At 35.7% G+C, this 19,880-nt stretch overlaps 4 protein-coding genes across 7 annotated transcripts in view; 2 read left to right on the top strand and 2 right to left on the bottom strand.

The window, feature by feature from the left end:
- The window catches only part of LOC108751899 (zinc finger protein 37), a 5,452-nt gene extending 2,108 nt beyond the window's left edge, over nucleotides 1–3,344 (bottom strand). The window contains exons 1-3 of the mRNA XM_018492386.1: nucleotides 2,875–3,344; nucleotides 929–1,072; nucleotides 9–474 (exon numbers count right to left, since the gene is read on the bottom strand). Of these exons, the coding sequence (XP_018347888.1) occupies nucleotides 9–474; nucleotides 929–1,072; nucleotides 2,875–3,012 (748 nt within the window). The 5' untranslated portion in view covers nucleotides 3,013–3,344. The remainder of the gene's footprint in view (nucleotides 1–8; nucleotides 475–928; nucleotides 1,073–2,874) is intronic.
- Nucleotides 3,345–4,128: 784 nt separating this feature from the next.
- Nucleotides 4,129–7,954, top strand: LOC108751423 (protein translation factor SUI1 homolog). The gene is made up of 4 exons (XM_018491624.1): nucleotides 4,129–4,140; nucleotides 4,884–5,205; nucleotides 5,576–5,733; nucleotides 6,779–7,954. Exons 1-4 carry the CDS (start codon nucleotides 4,129–4,131, stop codon nucleotides 6,923–6,925), a joined length of 639 nt encoding a protein of 212 aa, XP_018347126.1. The 3' UTR covers nucleotides 6,926–7,954.
- Nucleotides 7,955–9,532: 1,578 nt separating this feature from the next.
- On the bottom strand, nucleotides 9,533–10,348 carry LOC108752413 (putative uncharacterized protein FLJ37770). The gene is made up of 2 exons (XM_018493216.1): nucleotides 9,847–10,348; nucleotides 9,533–9,778 (listed from the first exon to the last, which is right to left on the bottom strand). The coding sequence occupies exons 1-2, from the start codon at nucleotides 10,177–10,179 to the stop codon at nucleotides 9,752–9,754; spliced, it is 360 nt and encodes a 119-aa protein (XP_018348718.1). The 5' UTR covers nucleotides 10,180–10,348; the 3' UTR covers nucleotides 9,533–9,751.
- A 683-nt stretch (nucleotides 10,349–11,031) lies between these two features.
- LOC108752382 (la-related protein CG11505) overlaps nucleotides 11,032–19,880 on the top strand; it is a 13,693-nt gene continuing 4,844 nt past the window's right edge. The window contains exons 1-7 of one of the 4 annotated variants that reach the window (XM_018493195.1): nucleotides 11,032–11,177; nucleotides 13,663–14,044; nucleotides 15,815–16,064; nucleotides 16,143–16,283; nucleotides 16,500–16,721; nucleotides 16,902–17,044; nucleotides 17,135–18,181. In XM_018493195.1, coding sequence (XP_018348697.1) covers nucleotides 13,674–14,044; nucleotides 15,815–16,064; nucleotides 16,143–16,283; nucleotides 16,500–16,721; nucleotides 16,902–17,044; nucleotides 17,135–18,181 — 2,174 coding nt within the window. In that variant the 5' untranslated portion in view covers nucleotides 11,032–11,177; nucleotides 13,663–13,673. Of the gene's footprint in view, nucleotides 11,782–12,746; nucleotides 12,764–13,662; nucleotides 14,045–15,814; nucleotides 16,065–16,142; nucleotides 16,284–16,499; nucleotides 16,722–16,901; nucleotides 17,045–17,134; nucleotides 18,182–19,880 lie in introns of those variants that run through there. The other 3 variants (XM_018493200.1, XM_018493187.1, XM_018493207.1) reach the window with 3 other exon arrangements.

Raw genomic sequence — 19,880 nt, 5'->3', positions numbered from 1 at the left:
CGATGAATCCTGTTGTTGCTGCTGCTTCGTACATTGTTTTTCTGTATTCTCATTATTGCTATTATTATTATTATTATTATTAGTATTCACAGAACGATTATTGATGTTAGTTTCCACATTGTTGTGACTCCTTAATCTATTTGCAATCGGAATCTTTTCGTTGTCCACCACAGATGAATCTGCGCTTTGCCTGCTTCTAAGCCAACGAGTCGGTGATGATTCTGTACCTTGAGTCTGTACATTTTTTCCTGCATTTTCATCATTGCACTTGGAAACTTGTTGCTGTTGTTGACTACGAAGACTCCTTATAATCTTCGAGGAAGTATTTCTTTTTTTCTGTTGTTCCACTGGATCCTTGACTATGTCTTCGGTTTGATTGTTTCTAGTAGAATTAAGATCTTTTTCAATACTGTTGTTATTATCTGATGATGATGTACCCACCAGCAATGCTGATTCTTCATTTTTTACCTCTGTCTGGAGAGAATTAGAAATGTAGAAGTAAGTAACAGAACATGCATAAATTTACAATCATTTGAGAAATTAAACCTTTTTTGTTCAAATTTTCAATATTATGATTCACACAAATATTTTACATTGACTTATTATTCATTTATAATAATTTTTCAATAATAAATAAAAAATACATAATAATTTTAATGCAAAAAATGTTTGATATAGTACTGTATTAAAATTATACATTTTGTTAACAAGTAAAAAAAAGAAAAATATTTCGTAAAAGATCACTTATAAATTGTTTAATTATATTTAGGTTTAATTATATTTTATTTAGTTATTTATATGTATTTTATTATTTCATAGAATTTGAATTTATACTAATATATTATGAAACTGATATAACATAGACGAATTAATTATGATAAAAGAGTGATAGAGCAGTAGATAATATAAACAAAGTATAGAGACTTACAGATTCAGTTAATGGTGGAAGATTGTATTGATCACGTAACACCTGTTGGGTGCGCAGACATTCCTCTTGAAAATCACAAACAAATTCAAGTTTACCTAGACACTGAACACAGATCGCTTTGGGAAGAGGATCCTTTTCATCTATCTGATTCACAAACAGAAGTAACATAACAAATTAATAATCAAATTTTAAAAAGTAATATTTAAGATGTAATTACTCCAAAAATTATACTTGTGATGTATTTGAAAAAAATAAATAAATAAAATCTTAAGCCACACATAATTTTTATATTAATTCTTGTCACTTTTACTTTTTCTTTCTATATAAAATATGAATCATAAATATGACTGCTCTGCTCTATAAATGTAACAGTTTATAACATATCATTAAATTCTAGTCCTCACTAAACTTAATGATACTCAATGACAATAAACTTGAAATTGTTAACAAAGTTAAATTGATAATTTTCATATAGTTACAACATTTATTACTCACAATTTTTAAAAAAAGTTCACTATTTTTCTTTCCACAAAAAAATTATTTCTACAAACATAAACATAATTTATACAATAATCTTGCAATGTAATTATATACACTTGTATATTTGAAAATTAATACAAATATTTCTTGTATACTTATTATTTTTCAAGCAGCAATAATTTAATTAAAAATTCTGCAAGAATCTTGTTCATAAAATAATTTACATAAAATATCTGCTATTAGTTATATTAGAATAAGTATAAAAAAAATCTTTTGCTATCTTGAATGAGATTATGACAGGCTAAAAATGAATACTATTAACTATCAATATTTTGGCAAATATCTTTGTACTTTTTCTTAAAACTTAGATATTTTAAGTCTAATTTACAATGTACTCATTCTTTCCTGCCTTTGTTTTCTTGCTTTTTATATATTTGTCACCTGGAGCCGACAAACATCATCATATTACAATTTGTTTCTTTTGATTATCAAAGGAAAACATTATTTCACATAAAAATATTAAAACACAGACCGATAATCGAGTTCTTCTGCTAATACGGCATTCTTGTTGTTACTATTATTGTAAAGATTATGCGCTTATTGTTTTTGCATCATGTCTACTGCAAAATAAAATAAACTAACCTCTTCAACCTAATCTAACCTAAATTGTCAGCGTTGTATTTAACGCGATGTTTCTTGTTTTCCTGTTACCCAGTTTTTTTCGTTTTTTCTGTCGCCTGAGATACAAATTGACGAATTTCAGAAGAGACAAGAAACATGTGAAAAGAAATGCAATTATAAATAAAACAGCGAAAAAGGAGAAAAAAAGACATGAAGTAAAGAACAAGAAAAAGGAAGAAAAGGACCACAATGTAAATTAGGCTTTAAAATTGTGATTAAATAGTTACAGGTTATTGCAATAAATATTATTGATTAAAATTATTTAATTTCTTAATAAAGAAAAAAGTGATAAAGATGAACAAATAAAAGAGACAAGATTAACATTTCAATAGTTATACAAATCTCAATGCTTTATTTTTTAATTATACTAAATGTCAAAAAGATGTTATGTATTCCATTAATTATTTAAAAAATTTTAATTATCTTCAAGTATTTTGAGAAACATTGAAACTTATATAAGCATTGCAAATAGCCACTAATTAGTTAAGAAAATAAGATTTGTATTTTAAACTAAAAAGTTTCGATATTTCTGACTTTGAAAAAAATGTTCCTTGCATTAATAAAATATAAAGCAATATGTAAACTATACAAAGAAATGTTGCATACAAATATACACGCTATTTTGAAAAAAAAATTATAGTAGAAAAGAAAAAAAAACATTTTCTTTGTATCATTTTTTTTCTAACATACTCTTAGTTAGAAAAGAGAATACTTATCAAGATTGTGTGTGTGTGTGTGTGTTGTGTGTGTGTTGTGTGTGTGTGTGTGAAAAATATATAACTCACCAAGATATTAATTTTCCTGTGAATCTTGAGACCAAGGTAACGTTTGATACCTTCCTCGCCAAAAACATCGATGTAAATTTTCTCGTACTGGCCGCAAAGCCTGCACATTTTCGCCTCCCCCTCTTCCACCACATCCATTCTTATGTATTCGTCTCAGTGCTTGCTTACATACACGTTTTACTACCGCAAGGTGGGAATCGAAGGAAATCCACGCTTGTCGTTTCGTATCGCATAAGCAACGCTTTTTCCTCTACCTTTACTTTTACGAATTTGCTTGTTTTTTTTTGTTTTTGAAAGAACGCAACAAAATAAATGTTCTTATCGTTCGTGACGCCAGAATGTGAACCGATTACTATGAAGAAGGGGCGAAAATGGAGACAACTACACTGGCGTTACTACTTGCTATGACAATTCAACACAAGAGATTCTTATGGATTCTCGGAGAGTAATCACATTTGAGCCAGACTTCAGTCACGTCCACAAACTTTTAAATACTAACCAGACATTCAGTTTTTGATACCGCCGTTTGTGGCGCTCTCACTGTATGACTATTGGCTCCTGGGGTTCGATTATGTATCTCGAAATGAGAGTAAAAATTACAAAAGTGGGCTTTAATTGGTCAAAATAAATAGTGAATTTGCTCACTTTTGTAATTTTCATCCTTATTTCAAGATATACAACCGACTTCCTACACACTAGAATTTCAATTTATAAGAAAAGCGCGACTGGTGTTAAGTGTTCTGATTGGTCATTGCTATCACGTGTATAACAAAACACAGCCAATTGACGAATTATTTCTATGTACTTAGAAAATTATCTAACCGCATTTCACTTATAAAGACTCACGTAAAATGCGATTAGATATACTCTAACATCGTAAAACGAGAAGCACAGACTCTTGCATAACGCGTAAAACATGAAGCAGAAGAAAATTAATCAATTAGAGTGCTTTATTTCATGGAATGGAAGAAAATAAAGAACTTTGTTTGGTTTATTTTCTTATGTATTATGTTATGCGTTATGCAAGAATTTGTGCTCCCCGTTTAAGAGTATATCCACACAAATTTGCATAGCCACATAAACGTATGCATAAAGAAAATTATCCAATCACATTTTACGTGCGTCTTTATAAGAGAAATGCAATTAGATAATTTTCTTTATGTTTATACGGCTATACAAGTTTATGTGGATATACCCTAATCGACAACTTGTAGTGTAATTACGGCTTACAAAATAATGTACTAAATTGGCACAATGTGCATTAAAGTGATTAACTAAAAAAATGATTAAATTAAAAAAGCAGTTAACCTACTTACCGAGCAAATAAATATGATTGGTAGTTACTTATAGGCCGGTATTCATAGTCAAGTCTTATTTCAAGATCGTTTTAAGTAATGTCTTAAAACACTAATGCAGCTTTCTGATTGGTTCGTGACTTCTTAAGACCGTACTTAAGGCGGTCTTGAATATAAGATCTGACTGTAGTTGCGTTTCAGCAGAGAAAGCAGCTTTGCAACTGTGTAAAATTTTTCAATATGATTGATCTTGCCCTTATTTCCTCATTGAGTCTAAATGTATAAACCAATTATATTCAAGAATTTTACAACAGTTGCAAAGCTGCTTTCTTTGCTGAACGCAGCTTATGAATACCGGCCATAAATTTTTTTTTAGGTTATTGACTCTCGCTTCCGAAAATAGTAGGGGGTCGATTCTGTATCTTCAATCAAGGTAAAAATTACGTGAGCAAATTTACTAAGTGTTGACCAATAAAATTATCAATATTCTAATAAATTCGCTCACTTTTATAATTTTCACCTCGTTCAAAATACAAAATCGATTCCTAGGAGGCCAACTTACAAATCCAACCAATCACAATTAATCGCTCGGCGAGCAGCTTTGTCCAGTTTAAACGCGCCTAATTGCACGATGTAAACTAGGTCATTACTCGTTCGCCAATCACATTTGTCGACACAGCGCCAGCGCACCAATCGCTCTCTTCCGCTGGTTAGACGTCACCACAATGCCGGCGAATCGCGCGCTTTTGCGGCCAATCCCACGCTTACTTTAGGAACGCACTGACCACGCGCAACCCCACCCATCGCGCCGTGACAAATGCAACTTTTACTTCCGGCTGCGTACACGGCCATCGCGCTTGGCTTTCATCGAATCCGTTTGTGCTCTGGTGGTGTTCACGCAACATTCAAGTGCTGATCTTAGCAACATCTCTCCACGTTCCTGCTCCTACGACTGTCATCTGCGCTCCGCAGTTCTATATCATCCGAGGGATCTCTTTTGTTTGTCGTATGTCCATCCAGAATCTCAACACATTCGGTGAGTGAAACGAAAAAAAAACGCGCATTGTCGCACCCTCTTCTGCCTTTCCCTCCTCTCTTCTGTCCCTTGTCTGTATCTTCCTATTCTTTCTTTTTTCATCGTTGCCTCTCCTCGTATACGTTGTTCTTTACGAACGAGGGCGATAAAACGCGAACACCCGGACACCATCGCTTTTGGGTCCCCCCTCAAGTCGAGCAAAATGGCGACGGGGTTGCTCTCGCCGTTCGCTCGCGCGCGCTCTCGACCCTCTTTGCTTTGCATCATCCTACGCAATCCCACTTATCCCGCGCTGGGAGCGTCCCACACGTCGCGCGATCCGATCTCTCTTTCTCTCATCTATGCCCTCCTTCTGTCTCTGTGTTCGCAGACCCCTTTGCAGATGCAATCAAGGGTTCAGACGATGACGTACAGGACGGCCTCGTTCATATAAGGATCCAGCAGCGGAATGGTCGCAAAACCTTAACAACGGTGCAAGGACTTTCCTCGGAATATGACTTGAAGAAAATCGTGAGAGCATGTAAAAAGGTGAGTTCAGTGTGCCATACTTCCCCCTCCTAACATTCAGGGGAGGATCCCCTTCCCCGATCCTTTCTCCTGCCTTCATCGCCGTCATTTCTGCTTTTCTCTGTCTCTCTTTGCTGTTCCCCCACCATCGGCCGATTAGGCAGAACTCTAAAAATAGGTCTGATGCAAACAATCACGATGATATAGGCTGGACAGATGTAGTTTTGCAAGTTCTTCTAGGAATGTGTGGCATGCGAGTGCATCTACAAGTGGTTTGACATATAGAGGGGATGGTCTTTGTTTCGATTTGAGATCATCAATGACTTGGTTCTTTTTTATAATCGCTTTATGTATTGACTGTTAATAATTGATATTTGATATTAAAAATATTTGTGTAATAGTATTGTTCTTAATTCAACATTATTTGTTGTTAAATAAAATAATAAGAAAAAAATATCTTTTATATATCTTTTATACAAAGATTATATTTTTACAATAACAGATATAACTTGAGAAAATAATTGCTTCATCTTATCATTGTGTCAACAGAAATCGAATTTGGATAAATTGTAGCAAAATTAATCAATGGGAAGAGACATGGTGTTTTTTAAATAAAATTTGTGTATTTTATTAGAAATGGTCATGTACATTTACAATAATATTTTGGATGCATTTATTTTATACTTTGTAAACATTATTTCGTTTTTGTTGTCTATCAAATATTAAACAAGAATATAGATGCTTACAAGTGCTATGAGCGTTAAAGCGTGAATGTATTCTTTGTCATGTCAACTTATTATGTTAATGTTGATTTTTTAATATAATAATTTAAAAAATTTATGTTACATTTTAATATTTACAATATTATTATTTCTTGTAAGTCCTTAGAACTTATAATTCGAAAAGCTGTGACTATTCGTATCTCATTTTGATAACGGTATCTGCAAAGTTTGGAGTACATTCCTTTAGGAGAGATAAAAGAACCCAACATTCTGTGGAATTGAATTTTCTAGATAAAAGTTCTTCCGAAGAATACCTACTTGATTTATCGTCTCTATTTTCACAGGAGTTTGCCTGCAATGGGACAGTAATAGAGCACCCGGAGTACGGGGAGGTGCTGCAGCTGCAGGGGGACCAACGAGAGAATATATGCCAGTGGCTAACAAAGTCGGGTCTGGCAAAACCTGACCAGCTCAAAGTCCATGGTTTTTAATCAATTAACAACAACAGCAACAATTACCATCCATGCCACAACCCACAACAACAGCAGACAGCTCCATCCCTCGTCAGCTCTACATGATCATCTCAAATTGAATCTGTATATCATTCACTAAACTTCTCGTGGGATATCCCGATTATACTATCACGTCATCATTATAAATACATATATATATGTATATACATACATATATGTATATATATACACAACACGCGCGCATATATATTTCAATAATAAAAAGAGGAAGTAAGAAAACGAAATAGAGAAGGAAATAAACAATAGAGGAATAAAAGGCGAATAAAAGAAAGAAGGAAGAGATATAGCGAAAGAAAGGGAAGATATATAGGCATATAACCAGCGTATACCTATAGGCAATATATCTATTCTAATCAGAATCTTTTCTTGAGATAAAAAGCAATACGTCACACTGTAAGCCTTATGTTAGGTGATAGCGGCTGTTGAGGTAGGGATTGCCCTGTCTTACAGCAGTGGATAGTACACATCTGATTTTGATAAACATCGTGGAAGAGAAGCGGGAGGAGAAGCATAGATGAACGAGCGATAATTAGCAGCGCCGGATGGATGTTCGTTCTTGCATTAGGTAGTATGTATCTGGGCGCGATAGACGTGTTTCGAGAAGGCAGTAAAATTGTAGGTTGATTGACTCGGGCTCTCTTCCTCTCCTCGCGTCCATCACATTCTCTGCGATCCTTCGTAGGAACGATATAAGATTTTTCTTTTTCTTCTATTTTTTAATGTTTTTTTTACGTTTGTAATTGAAAATTGAGAGAGAGAGAGAGAGAGAGAGCGCTTTCCGCTCTTGTGTCCTTTTGTGATGATTTGTTGAATATTTGTAGGGCCGATTTTGATTCTTCCTTTCGCGTAAAGGACACCCCTCCTTCGCCCCGTATCATATCTTCACTCTTGCTTTCCATCCCCTTTTAAGGCAGTAATTAAATGACGAATTGTTTTGAAATAATAATAATGAGAGTTAATAAAATGTGGCTGTTCTAGATAAATAAATAATGTGTACATGAATAAAATATAACATGACCATATCTTGTCCCTTTTCCTTTTCACTATTCCATCTCTATAAAAATCAACATTACTATTAAATTCAACTGTATGAAAGAATTAGACTTTAGGAATATATTAATTTTTTTGCTTATTCATTGTAACAGAAGTTATATGGATGTGTTCCTACTTTATTAATTTATATAACATTTTTTTTATAATGTTCGTATATCATGTGATAAAGTGAGAAAAACGGTAAAATAGAGAAAATAAAAAGAAATAAAAGTGGTGGAATTCATATATATATATAGAAATTGATATCTATCGCAATGTGATAGCGAGTGTACGAATTAAACACGATGTGGTTTATAAAAAAATTATTAGATAAGCTATCGTTTTTATCGATTACGTTTATACCATACTCGTTACAACTGCTATTTCGTAGAATCTGTTTCTTGGTATTAACAGGATAGACACGATAAATATATAAAGTGCTAGTGAGACAGATTACATACAAAAAGTATTTATGCCAGAAATGATAGCAAAGAGTTGAAATGATTGGAATGTGTCTGTTCATAAAAAAAAGAGTCTACTTCCGCTTTTGGTGAGAATAGATTGAATTAAAAGAAATTTTGTTTTAAATTAAAAAAAAAAAACATGGAGAAAGAATATAGAAAAATTCTTTTCTTGCTTCTTACAAACTCGACATGAGATTTCTTTTCAAGAAATAATGGAGACAATATTTTTCTCTACATTTCTCTACTTTTCTCTACACTCATTTTTCCTCGGTTCAAAGATTAGAATAGCGTTTCTATTTTCATTAGCGCTAAATTTACAGAGTAATCGTAAAAAAAAATAATATCGAACGGGAGGAGAACAAACAAAGAAGTGAACAAGATAGAATAAGTTAAATATTTTTAGTGTTTAAATATTTTTTCGGTTTTTTTTTGTTTCGAAAATTCGAACATTTTTTTCATTAAGCGTTATTGTCTCGATCAATTATTTTGTTTTGAAATTTCTCGAAGAAAATATGATAAGATAAACATCTTGACAGCTTTCCTTTCTTTTTTATTTAAAAATTAAATTAAATTTTCAAGTAGTTCGATAGATTTTCTTTTTTAAATTTTTCAAAAGAATATGACAAAACATCACAGATCTTTAGTACATATTTTTTATTTAATATTCGAAAATTTAAATATAAAATTTTTATCAAGTGCCATCGTCTTAATAGATTTTCTTTTTTAGTGTTCTCGAAGAAACGATAACAAGATAAACATTTTTAGTACTTTTTGTTTTTTTTTATTCCAAAATTTAAATATTAAACTTATGTCAAGCGCCACAATTTCGATCGATTTTCTCTTTTTTTTAGATATCTTGGAGAAAATATGACAGTAAAGATAAATATGTTTAGTGTTACTCTATTTTTTTAAATTTAATATCGAAAAAATTTTCACACTTCTATCATGGAGATAAAATTATATGATTGTTAATCTCTAAAAAAAATTAAATATGGATAAAAAAACAAACTTGAGAAAAAAACACTACTTTATGAAATAAAAGTATTAGTTCTTATACACATATGCACCAGTAATTGTTTGGCCAGTTGGAACAAACTCTTTGTGGATAATACCTTTGCTATCAAAGAATATGATGAGCATTGTCTTGATTTTTGATGGAACTTTTCGTACTTTTTTTGCTTGTGGTGAATTTTTTGACTTCCATTCCGCACTTTGACGCTTAGTTTCTGGATCATATTGAAAGCACCATGTTTCATCACCCGTAACAATTGATTTTAGGAAGTTTGGATTATTTGCTGCGGCTGCAACAATGTCTCTGGAATGATTGATTCTCATTGATTTTTGATCGCTTCTTAATGTGTGTGGAACAAACTTCGCACAAACCTTCGTTTTACCCAAATCTTCATGTAATATGGTTCGAATCGTTTCTCTACTGATATTTAAAGCCTCCTCCATCATTTTTAGTGACGCATTGCGATCGTTTGCAACAAAATTATGTACTTTTTCGATCATTTCGGGTGTTCGAACCAAAATTGGCCGTCCTGATTTTTTGTCATCTTCAAGGGTCTCTCTGCCTTCCAAAAAACGCTTATGCCACTCAAAAACAGTTGTACGACCTAGACATTGATTGCCGTAAATTTGTTGCATCAATCGGAATGTTTCTGATGCACTTTTACCAAGTTTTGCGTTAAATTTAATCACTGCTCTTTGTTCCATATTAAAATTTCTACCTCGACCAAAATCTTATTTAACATGAACTGTGATATCTTCGTTATATGTCAACCAAAATGAATGAAACTTTGACAGATGATAGGGAAATGTTAAACCTTTCAAATGTATGTTTGAACGCACAGATGTTGCCACTGGTTGCTGAGATGTGGTTCGTGTCCGAGAACATATTTGTCGCATTGTGTAAGTAAGAATGAAGAAATAAAAAACTATATCTAATAGGCTTAAAAGTATTAAATAAATAGATGAATTATAAGCAAATGTTCTCCTTCTATTAAAGTTACAAAATTGAAATTTTGCAATTATTATTTTAAGAAATACAAGAATTTTATTTTATATTATTACTTTCTCTTCACTTTTTATTGTAATTAATAATTTTATCTTTATTTCCTATTTAAAGCTTCTTTTGACTTAAATCAGGGAACTTTCCCAAAAATTGAAAAGAGTCAGGGAATTCTTTTTTCGCTAAGACAAAATTGAAAAATACAAAGAAACAAGAAATACAAATAGAAACAAAGAATAAAAAGCGCATGCACAAAGGACTAGGGAACAGAAAATAAGAATTCAACACCAATCAGAAACCATATACCGTGGACTATACAGATACTGATAGGTTGAAATTCTTTTACCCTGTTATTTATTTCTTTGTACATAGCCTCTAATGGATTTCAACCTATCAGAATCTGCATATTCTAATATAGACACAATTTTTAATAAATTGAATTTTGTTAGGTTATCCCTTGTGTTTTTCAATGTGTTTATATTTAACAACGTTGAAAATAGGACATTTGGAAGAAACACAAAGATTTGAAAATGGCGGGGTTGGGAGTTTTTGCGCCAATCGCGCCCGCTGGTGTCGGCGGCAGAGCCGCGCGGCGCACCACCGTCCACCGGGCCCCAGAATGCATCGCGCGCCACGGCATGTGCCTTTCCGCCATTTTGTAGTTTGCTCGAGAGACTGTGTTGAGTTCGATTCTTCCACCTCGGTAAGGAAACATCGTCGTACGTAACGGCCGCGCGTTGATCCGCTCGGTGCGGTGGGCCGTGATACGTACAGGGCGGATCGTCACGCGCGCGTCGCGCGCCGTCGCGAATTCGCGTGAGGAACGTGCCGAATCTCGCCGCCGCCTGTCTCGTTAGCCGTGTCGTGTTGCTGCGTCGCGTATTTCGTCGCGCACACGCGAGCGTTGGATAGCGTGCGTGCGTGCGTGCGTGCGAGCGTGCGAGCGAGCGAGCGAGCGAGTGATCGGTTCGAGCTCTCCGCTCCAGTCAGCCCATCGTCGATTATCAAGGCAACGCGAACGAAATTCGCGAAAACGCGCACACGAGGTACTCCGCGCGCACAACGAAAAGTGCCCTCCAAACCCAAAGTGCCTCGAGAGTGCTCTCTTTATAGCCGAGAAACCGATCTGCACGAGGCCGTTCGAGAGAGAGAGAGAGAGAGAGAGAGAGAGAAAGAGAGAGAGAGAGAGAGCGCGAGTGAGCGAGCGGACGGGCGAGTGAGCGAGCGAACGGGCAAGGCATCTCGTAGCGCTAGATTCAGGGCACATGGGATCATCCAGGCCCATCTCGAGATGAACGGTGATTTCGGTAACGACCATCCGTCTCATTCATCAAAAAAATCATATGAAAACCATTCAATCACCATCCGATTATCATTATCATCATCATTATCATCACCATTATCGTCATCTTCATCTTCATCTTCATCTTCATCTTCATCTTCATCATCTTCGTCATCATCTTCATCATCTTCACCATTATCATCAATGTCGTTGTCGTCGTCATCGTCGTTGCCGTCATTATCGTCATCGTCATTGTCAGTGTTAACACATGTTCGTTGAGTTCAGGAAGAGTGTTGTACAGTCTTGTCATCGTGCCGCTTCATCCACCTTCTCGCCACCGTCACCATCTCCTTATGTTGCTTGCTAAACTCGCGCCGTACGTCGACACGTCGTTATCGCTGCTGTCTTCGTCTTTCATCTTTTCATCCACGTTGACGTCGTCATCATCCTCATCATCCTCATCATCGTGTCCGTGTACATTGTCCTTGTGCTCATCCTTGTCGACGTCGTCATTGTCGTCATCATTGTCGTAGTGGTGGTCGTGGTCTTGGTCGTCGTGGTCGTGGTCGTGGTCGTCGTGGTCGTGGTCGTGGTCGTGGTCGGTCAGAGAGCAGCACGTCGTCGTCGTCGCCACTGTGACCGTATCGTGTCGACGATCGCGCGCTATATTTGGCCGATAACGCACCGTGCGCTCCGCAACATATTGCGCGTCCTTTCGCACGGGGATCCTCGCCTGGCACGCCGCGAGTTCCTCCGGACGGCCGTTGTCGTGGCACATAGTCCGACGCCGAAGGCTCGTTCTGGCGCGTGCGAGCATTGCCGCCCGAAGAGCGCATCTTGGTGTCAACCACGTCGTCGACTTTGGTCACGCGCGCGCGTGAAAAAAATTCTTCCTTATGTCTTTCGGTTTTCCCCCGGCGGCTTCCAGATTGTACTTGGTAAAAAGTTGTACGCGTGACATTGTTCGTAGCTGTTTTGTACTCCGTATTTGTGGGCTTGCAGCTACGGTAATCCATCATATAGTGCTGCGTATCGAGGCATGATTCGAGTCGAATGATCCTCCTGATAGTTGCTCCGTTAATGTTGTCGCTGTCATGATAGTTTACAAGGATAAGGGTTGTCAGTGTTGTGTAAAGCATCTTTGGTCTTTGACCAAATAATTATTACATGATATATATGTGTGTGTGTGTGTGTGTGTGTGTGTGTGTCTGTGTGTGTGGGTGTGTGTGTGTGTGTGTGTGTGTGTGTGTGTGTGTGTGTAGCATAAAAATAAGTCAAGTTGCTCTTAGTAATAACTGAAGTATTTGTTGTAGAATGATATTTTCTCATGAGTCTAAAAGCATGACTTGGAATAGAGAGAGATATCTAATATGTAGCTCACATTTGTAGATAACTTAATCACAGTTTAACTTACTCTTTACTTTTTTCTTAGAATTAGAAAAAGATAAGTTAAATGGAAATTAAAGTTGATCTATATTGATATAAATAGAATTATAATTGAGTATCTCTCAAACTAATTTTTTAAACTGTTTATAAATGTACATGTAAGAAAGTCATATGTGATGTAATAACTAGACCTATTACTGCAAAGAGCTATATTTAATAAGAGCAATAACTGAAACGTGTAACTTATATCGTATTAGGTTAGAATTATAGATATGTAGTATATCTAGAAAATACCAGATCTTTAATTTGGGGATTTAAAATATTTTATATATTATACTAATTTTTAAATATGTAGCAAAAAACTTTATTTAAGCTGCATTATTATTTTACAAGCTATTTGATTGCATTGCCTAGGTTATTAGAGCAACATTTTGAGTTACAATATGTACATAAGTATGAAAGAACATGAGAGAAGATAAAGGGATAAATTACAAGTAAATTACAAACTTTTCTTTTGCAGGATACGTTTACATGAATGGGGACATCGGGAAGCTGCCACCAGGGGCGGTCTACCCAGCCACCCCTGAACCTCTGGGTCCACAGGTTGCAGGCGCAATTGGTGGTGGTGGTGTGCCTAATATAGACTACGGAGTCATGAACGGTGCGCCGAGCGGTAGTGAATTGATTCTTGACGCTGGTGTCGGCAGTCTGGAACCATCACCTCAACACGCTATAAGCATGCACGGTGGTGCTGTCGGATACAGTCCGGTGGATGTTGCCGCATTGGGCGACGCTTCTGCCGCTCCTCCATCTGTACCAATGACAGATTTAAATGTTCCGGGCATACCGTTGGAGACGCTTAAACAAATGCTCTCTACACAACTCGAGTACTATTTCTCCAGGTAACAAGCTTTTATTATTCTAAAATCTTCTATTTTATTTTGCATTGCATAAGATTACAGTCATTTTCCAAATACATATATTTATATTATAGATGATCTGTATAGATCACTCGTACACACACACACACACACACACACACACACACATATATATATATGCATGTATTGTATACATAAATATGTATTTATTTTGTTCCCAAAACACTGATTACAATCTTTCAACAAACTTTTTCACTCGCAACCTTCAATCTTCAATTAACCTGGTTATAAACACAACAATATAAATAAAGAATAAGGAATGGATTTGAACCTGGGATCTATTGAATATGAGTTGATCGTTCTCACATGGAGCCACACGTCACTCAAATTTATATTGATTTTTTCTTTCCTTAATTCCCTTAACTATTTCCTAACCGACATTTAATATGTATCGTGTATTACATTTATTATGATTAAGGAAAGCAACTAATCATCGCAGCAATCATGAAAACTGTTATGATGTATTAGTTATATTATAATATATTTATTATAAAACGTTTGAAAGCTAAATTTTTAGTTAAGTAAAAAGTAAGGAAGGAATTCAGTAAAACTTTACTAATTTTAAAATAATTTTATACACATACATATGTTCTGTAAAGACCTAGAAAGTAACAACGTGCAAGGGTAAATTCGTTAGATCATTTTAATCTCTTCTATAATTATGTCTAATTTGTAGACATCGTCCTTTGAAATTGTTTAATTCTATCGACATCGTAATCAAATGTACATAATAATGTATATGTTGGAAAAATAGTTAAAATTTTGAAAAAAGTTGTTTGGTATAAATTATTTATTAAAATGGTCTTAAATTGAATTAAAAATTTTTTTTAACACTTTCAATAAAATCAGATCTGAAGGGGTTAAGACGAAAATTCTAATATCAAGATGATGAGGCTATAATAGTTTTTGAATTTATAATCATTTAAAGTAGCTGTATCATACCGCTAAAAATTTGCATGTCAGGTGTGATATGTAACGTACTAGAAGCGAAAGCTATTTTAATTGTCGCCTCTCGCTCGTTATGATATGAAGATTATGTATGCAAAGATAAAATTAATTACAAAATTATTATAACTTTGACATTTTAGTATTAGAACTTTTATCAAAGTAATCTCAAGAATTTTCTGTTAAGCATGTTACTGTCCTTACCATACATGCACGCGTTTGCGCGTGTATGTGCGTGCATAATATTACCGAGTGTTTTGTGTGTGAATATATATAGGGTGTTTTTTAAATATTGCAAATAGCAATTATATCTGCACTATTCTTGATCAAAAATTGAGTTGAAAAGTCCTAAGCCAAGGTTTTTTTACGATGGTCAATAAAGTAATTATTACTGAGTAAAGCTAATTATGGTGTGTGTGTGAGAGTGACACACACACATTACAAATAAAAAATATGATTTTAAAACCAGAAATTAACAAAAATGATTTGTAACAATTTTTTTTACAAAATGAATAAGACTATGTACTAATTAATACCTAAATAAAAGAAACTTAATTTTTTTACAATATATTTTATTATGATTTGTATGAACTATTTTGAATACAAAAATTTCTAAATCATTTCTGTCCCAAAATACAATGATACAATACTTTTCACTTGTACAATTCTTTGTCACAAAGTATTATATATTAATTGGCATGCAAATTGCATAATCATATGCACATATAAAAATGTATGTGACAAGATATGATAATGTGAATAAATAATATATGTTTGTCTTTTCAGAGAGAATTTAGCCAACGATACCTATTTGTTGTCACAAATGGATAATGATCAGTATGTGCCGATATGGACAGTAGCAAATTTTAACCAAGTGAAAAAACTGACGAAAGATATTAAACTCATAACAGAGGTACTGAAAGAGTCTCCCAATGTTCAAGTTGACGAAGAGGGACAAAAAGTAAGGCCCAATCATAAACGATGTATCGTAATACTTCGTGAGATACCAGACAGTACTCCGCTAGAAGATGTCAAGGTTTGTTCCAACTACTCTGTTCTATTATTGTCACAAGAATTCAAGTCTGACTCTAACATTTGGATTTATTTACTGTAGAATTTATTTTCTGGGGAGGGCTGCCCGAGAATTATTTCGTGCGAGTTTGCTCACAATAGTTCGTGGTACGTGACATTCGAGTCCGACGAGGATGCTCAAAAGGCCTACCGGTTTTTACGCGAAGAGGTTCGAGAATTTCAGGTAAGTTGCAATAAAATTTGTATAATTTCGTCTGAATAATTGGCTGCGAAGTAAACATTTACCAATAATTTTAATGATTCTCCGAATTTATAGCTATATATTTTATTATACTTATTTATTATAATTATCCCAGTATAGTTATTAGCTATTTATCGCTATATAGTTATATATAATAGTTGTAAAATTCATAATTTTTATTCTGATTTTTAAATCCAGGGAAAACCAATAATGGCGAGAATCAAAGCTAAACCAATGAACAGGCTACCGATACCGACGGTAGCCGGTGTAAGTGGTATAAAGAATGGCTACAGAACTCCACCTCCTCCTCCTGTCTATGATCCTAGCAGTTACACAACTGGACAGCAACGTTTTCTCTATACCAATGGTACAACCATGCCTCAGACAACAATGCCGGCATACGCGAACCAAGTCGTTTATGTAAGTATACAAATTACATACAAATGCTTTATGTGAAAACTCAAATTTTTTTCAAGTTTTTTTATCATCAAAGAACAATAAGTTATATATGAGAAATATCCTGTTTTAGTCAAAGCAAATCTTGATGATTGTACACTACGTAGAAAGAAGCTCGTAAAAAATGTTGTCTTTTTCTTTTAGCAACCGTTCTATCCGGCCGGTATGATGCCTTGGGGACCAACTAGTCCCGCTTATTTCGAGATGTCCAATGTCTTTACGATGAACGGAATCGCGCCGCACAACACGTTCACGCGTTCAAATACGAGATACAATCCTCGACACAGGTACGAATCTACAATTTTATTATTTTTCTAGATATATTTTTTAAATGAAATTTCAGTGTATGAAAATATATTTTTTTTACATATATATAGAAATCGACAGAGAAACGGTTCCGATCGAAGCTGCTTAATAGACCCGGCTAATCCCAGCAACAACAGTAATAACCATCATCACCATCATCACCATCACCACCACCACCATCATCAGCCATCGTCTATGCCGCCACTGAGTAATCGTAGCTCTCATCCTCCTATGACCGGTGTTAGTAGCGGTGGCAACAATAGCGTGTCCTTGAGCTCCTCTACGTCCACTTACCACACCTCGAGTTTGCCTCCTTCGAAGCCGCCTGCTTCTTTGTCCTCTTCTTCCTACCAGTCCGGCACAAAGTTCCATTCTTCGTCGTCCGCCGTATCGTCTATCGAACACACAAAGGGAGCTTCCTCCTCGTTGTCCTCCGCGCAGGATCAGGACACAACGGTGGCGGTCGAGCCCTCCTCCACATCCTCATCCTCAACACCTTCGTTTACCCGCCACCGTATCCATCGTAGGACCAAAGATCAGGACACGAAGGTAGCCACCGGGAACAACCACTCGCTGCCGGCGATTAAGGAATCCTTGCCAGTGAACGGAAGCAGCGGCAACAACAGCAACTGTGGTGGCAGTCGCAGCAGCGGTGTGCAGTTCGACCTTGAGGCAGCCGCTTTTCCACCTCTGCCTGGCCTCGACCCTGACCATGGCAAAGCGTCGATTGACGTAGGTACCGGTGGCAACGCCAGCGCTGTCGGCATGGAATCTTCATCGCAAAATCGATTGTCCGATGTTGTCAAGGGTACTGCCAAACTCAAGGCCGTTGTCAAGGACAAAGAAAGTGGTAACCAGTCATCTCAACTGCAGCAACAGCAGCAGCAACAACAGCAACCCGCTGCGCCTGCGCCGGCAGCGGCGAACACCGCCAGTAGATCCGCTAGTCCTGGAGCGAGTATCGGAATAGAGGCACAGGGAAACGCTGTCACATCGACAAATTCTGCGAATGCAACACATATTCTTAATCCGCCGACGGTCAACAACGAGAATACGTCGCCGGCCGACGCCGCCGCGCTCAGCACCGTCGCGCTCACTCCCCCGTCATCTCCTGATAAGTGAGTGGGATTTTTAATTATACGCTCGCTCTCGGTGTAATGGTGTTTCGGGCAGTTGCGGAGAGTTGCGTTGGTTCGTGAATTGACTTGTGTTCTAGCATGAAATAGAATAATGAACTATTTGTCAATCTGCGTTGAAGATGTGTTATAATTTTTAGGGGAAAAAAAAAGAGAATAGGTCCTTTCCAATGGATCTTTAAACATCCGACGACATAATGTTCGTCGTGAAGGGTGGAAATACTTTGGTCATACGAATCTTTTTTTTTTTTTAATTTTTTTTTTAATAGATTCTTCAATGACGTTGCAGTCTTTGCTCGTTCGATATGTATGCGCATAAAAAGTCAAGGAACTCCCTAGAATTTTTTTTTCTTTTTTTTTTTTAAATAAAGTCGCTATTTAATTGTCGATTATAATAAAAGCGACTAATAGCTATCTTGATTCTAAAGTACGCGACGAAACTTTCCGCTCTCCCAATACACATACATACGTGTACATATATGTTTATGCGCGCTATTGTGCAAAGAGAGAGGGAGAAGGAGAGTAAAAAGTGCTTGGTCCTTGAATCGTTAATCTTTTATAGGACCATTTTATTTTAATTTTACTCGTATACTTCAGTTTAGTTTTATCCCTTTTTGAGCTGATTTATTTTTGTTTATTTTCTTCCGTTTATAATGATTTTTTCTTGATGTTTATGTGATTAACAAGGTTTTGCATTGAAAAACCAGTGAATTGCCGTGTTGTCAAATCCTTGTACTTGAAAATTACATTTGTTTCTTCTTTTTTTTTTTTAAGTGGATAAGTATGTTCATTTGCGATTTAGATTATAATAAAATTGCATAGTTTAAAATATCTAATAAACTCAGAGCAAAATTGAGTTATAACGTTCCGTTTGAACGAACAATTTCTTTTCACTTATACAATCAAAAGAGAAGCTAATTGCTCTTTCATTGCTTTTAGTCTTGTAAATTATGATGGTTTTACTACTTTGCATTTTCTGCGAGGATATGTGTACAGAATCTTAAACATTTACATTTGTACCTAATCGCTGATTATATACTTGACGCATAGAAAGCAAACGCGAGTGGGGGGGATCGTACAGTAGATTCTGTTCAAACAAGAGATTCAGCTGGTCTCTGTAAATGGGTTCCTGGACGCCTGTGTTATATAGGACTGTTATATCCTTGGATCGGTGGGACCGTTGTATTGTCGGATTCTCCAATTCCGCAATGGATTCTCTTTTTTAGATTCTTCCGTTGAATTGCTCAATGTATCTTTGGATCCTTAGATTTCTCAGAGATCTTTAGTTTTATTTGTATGAATTCATCAACAGTGCAAGAATCTAAGGATCCAAGAATACGGCAATTAATTATACTTAGAGCTTTATATAAAGGACCCACGTAGCGGGGTGTCTTAATATATGTCTTCAGGAATGCCAAATTATGTTTCATTTGTTGTTATTATTGCTGTTGTGTTCTTGGCTGCATTATGTTGTGTAACGATGGACACGTGTTTCCTTCCAAGTACGTGATCCTTCCCGCTCCGACGTAATTGAGCGCGATCGATCGCATGTCTTCAGTCGATTTGTTATCTGAAAGGAGGAGATCTTACCTTTTTTTCTCATCAAAAAAAGTATAAAGTTGAAGCTTTCTTTCTTTCTAGAGAGAGAGAGAGAGAGAGAGAGAGAGAGAGAGAGAGAGAG

This window comes from Trachymyrmex septentrionalis, unplaced genomic scaffold (assembly GCF_001594115.1).
Source record: "Trachymyrmex septentrionalis isolate Tsep2-gDNA-1 unplaced genomic scaffold, Tsep1.0 scaffold112, whole genome shotgun sequence".
Lineage (NCBI taxonomy): Eukaryota > Metazoa > Arthropoda > Insecta > Hymenoptera > Formicidae > Trachymyrmex > Trachymyrmex septentrionalis.
The sequence above is the reverse complement of the archived record's forward strand: the minus strand, read 5'-3'. Positions and strand labels throughout refer to the sequence as shown.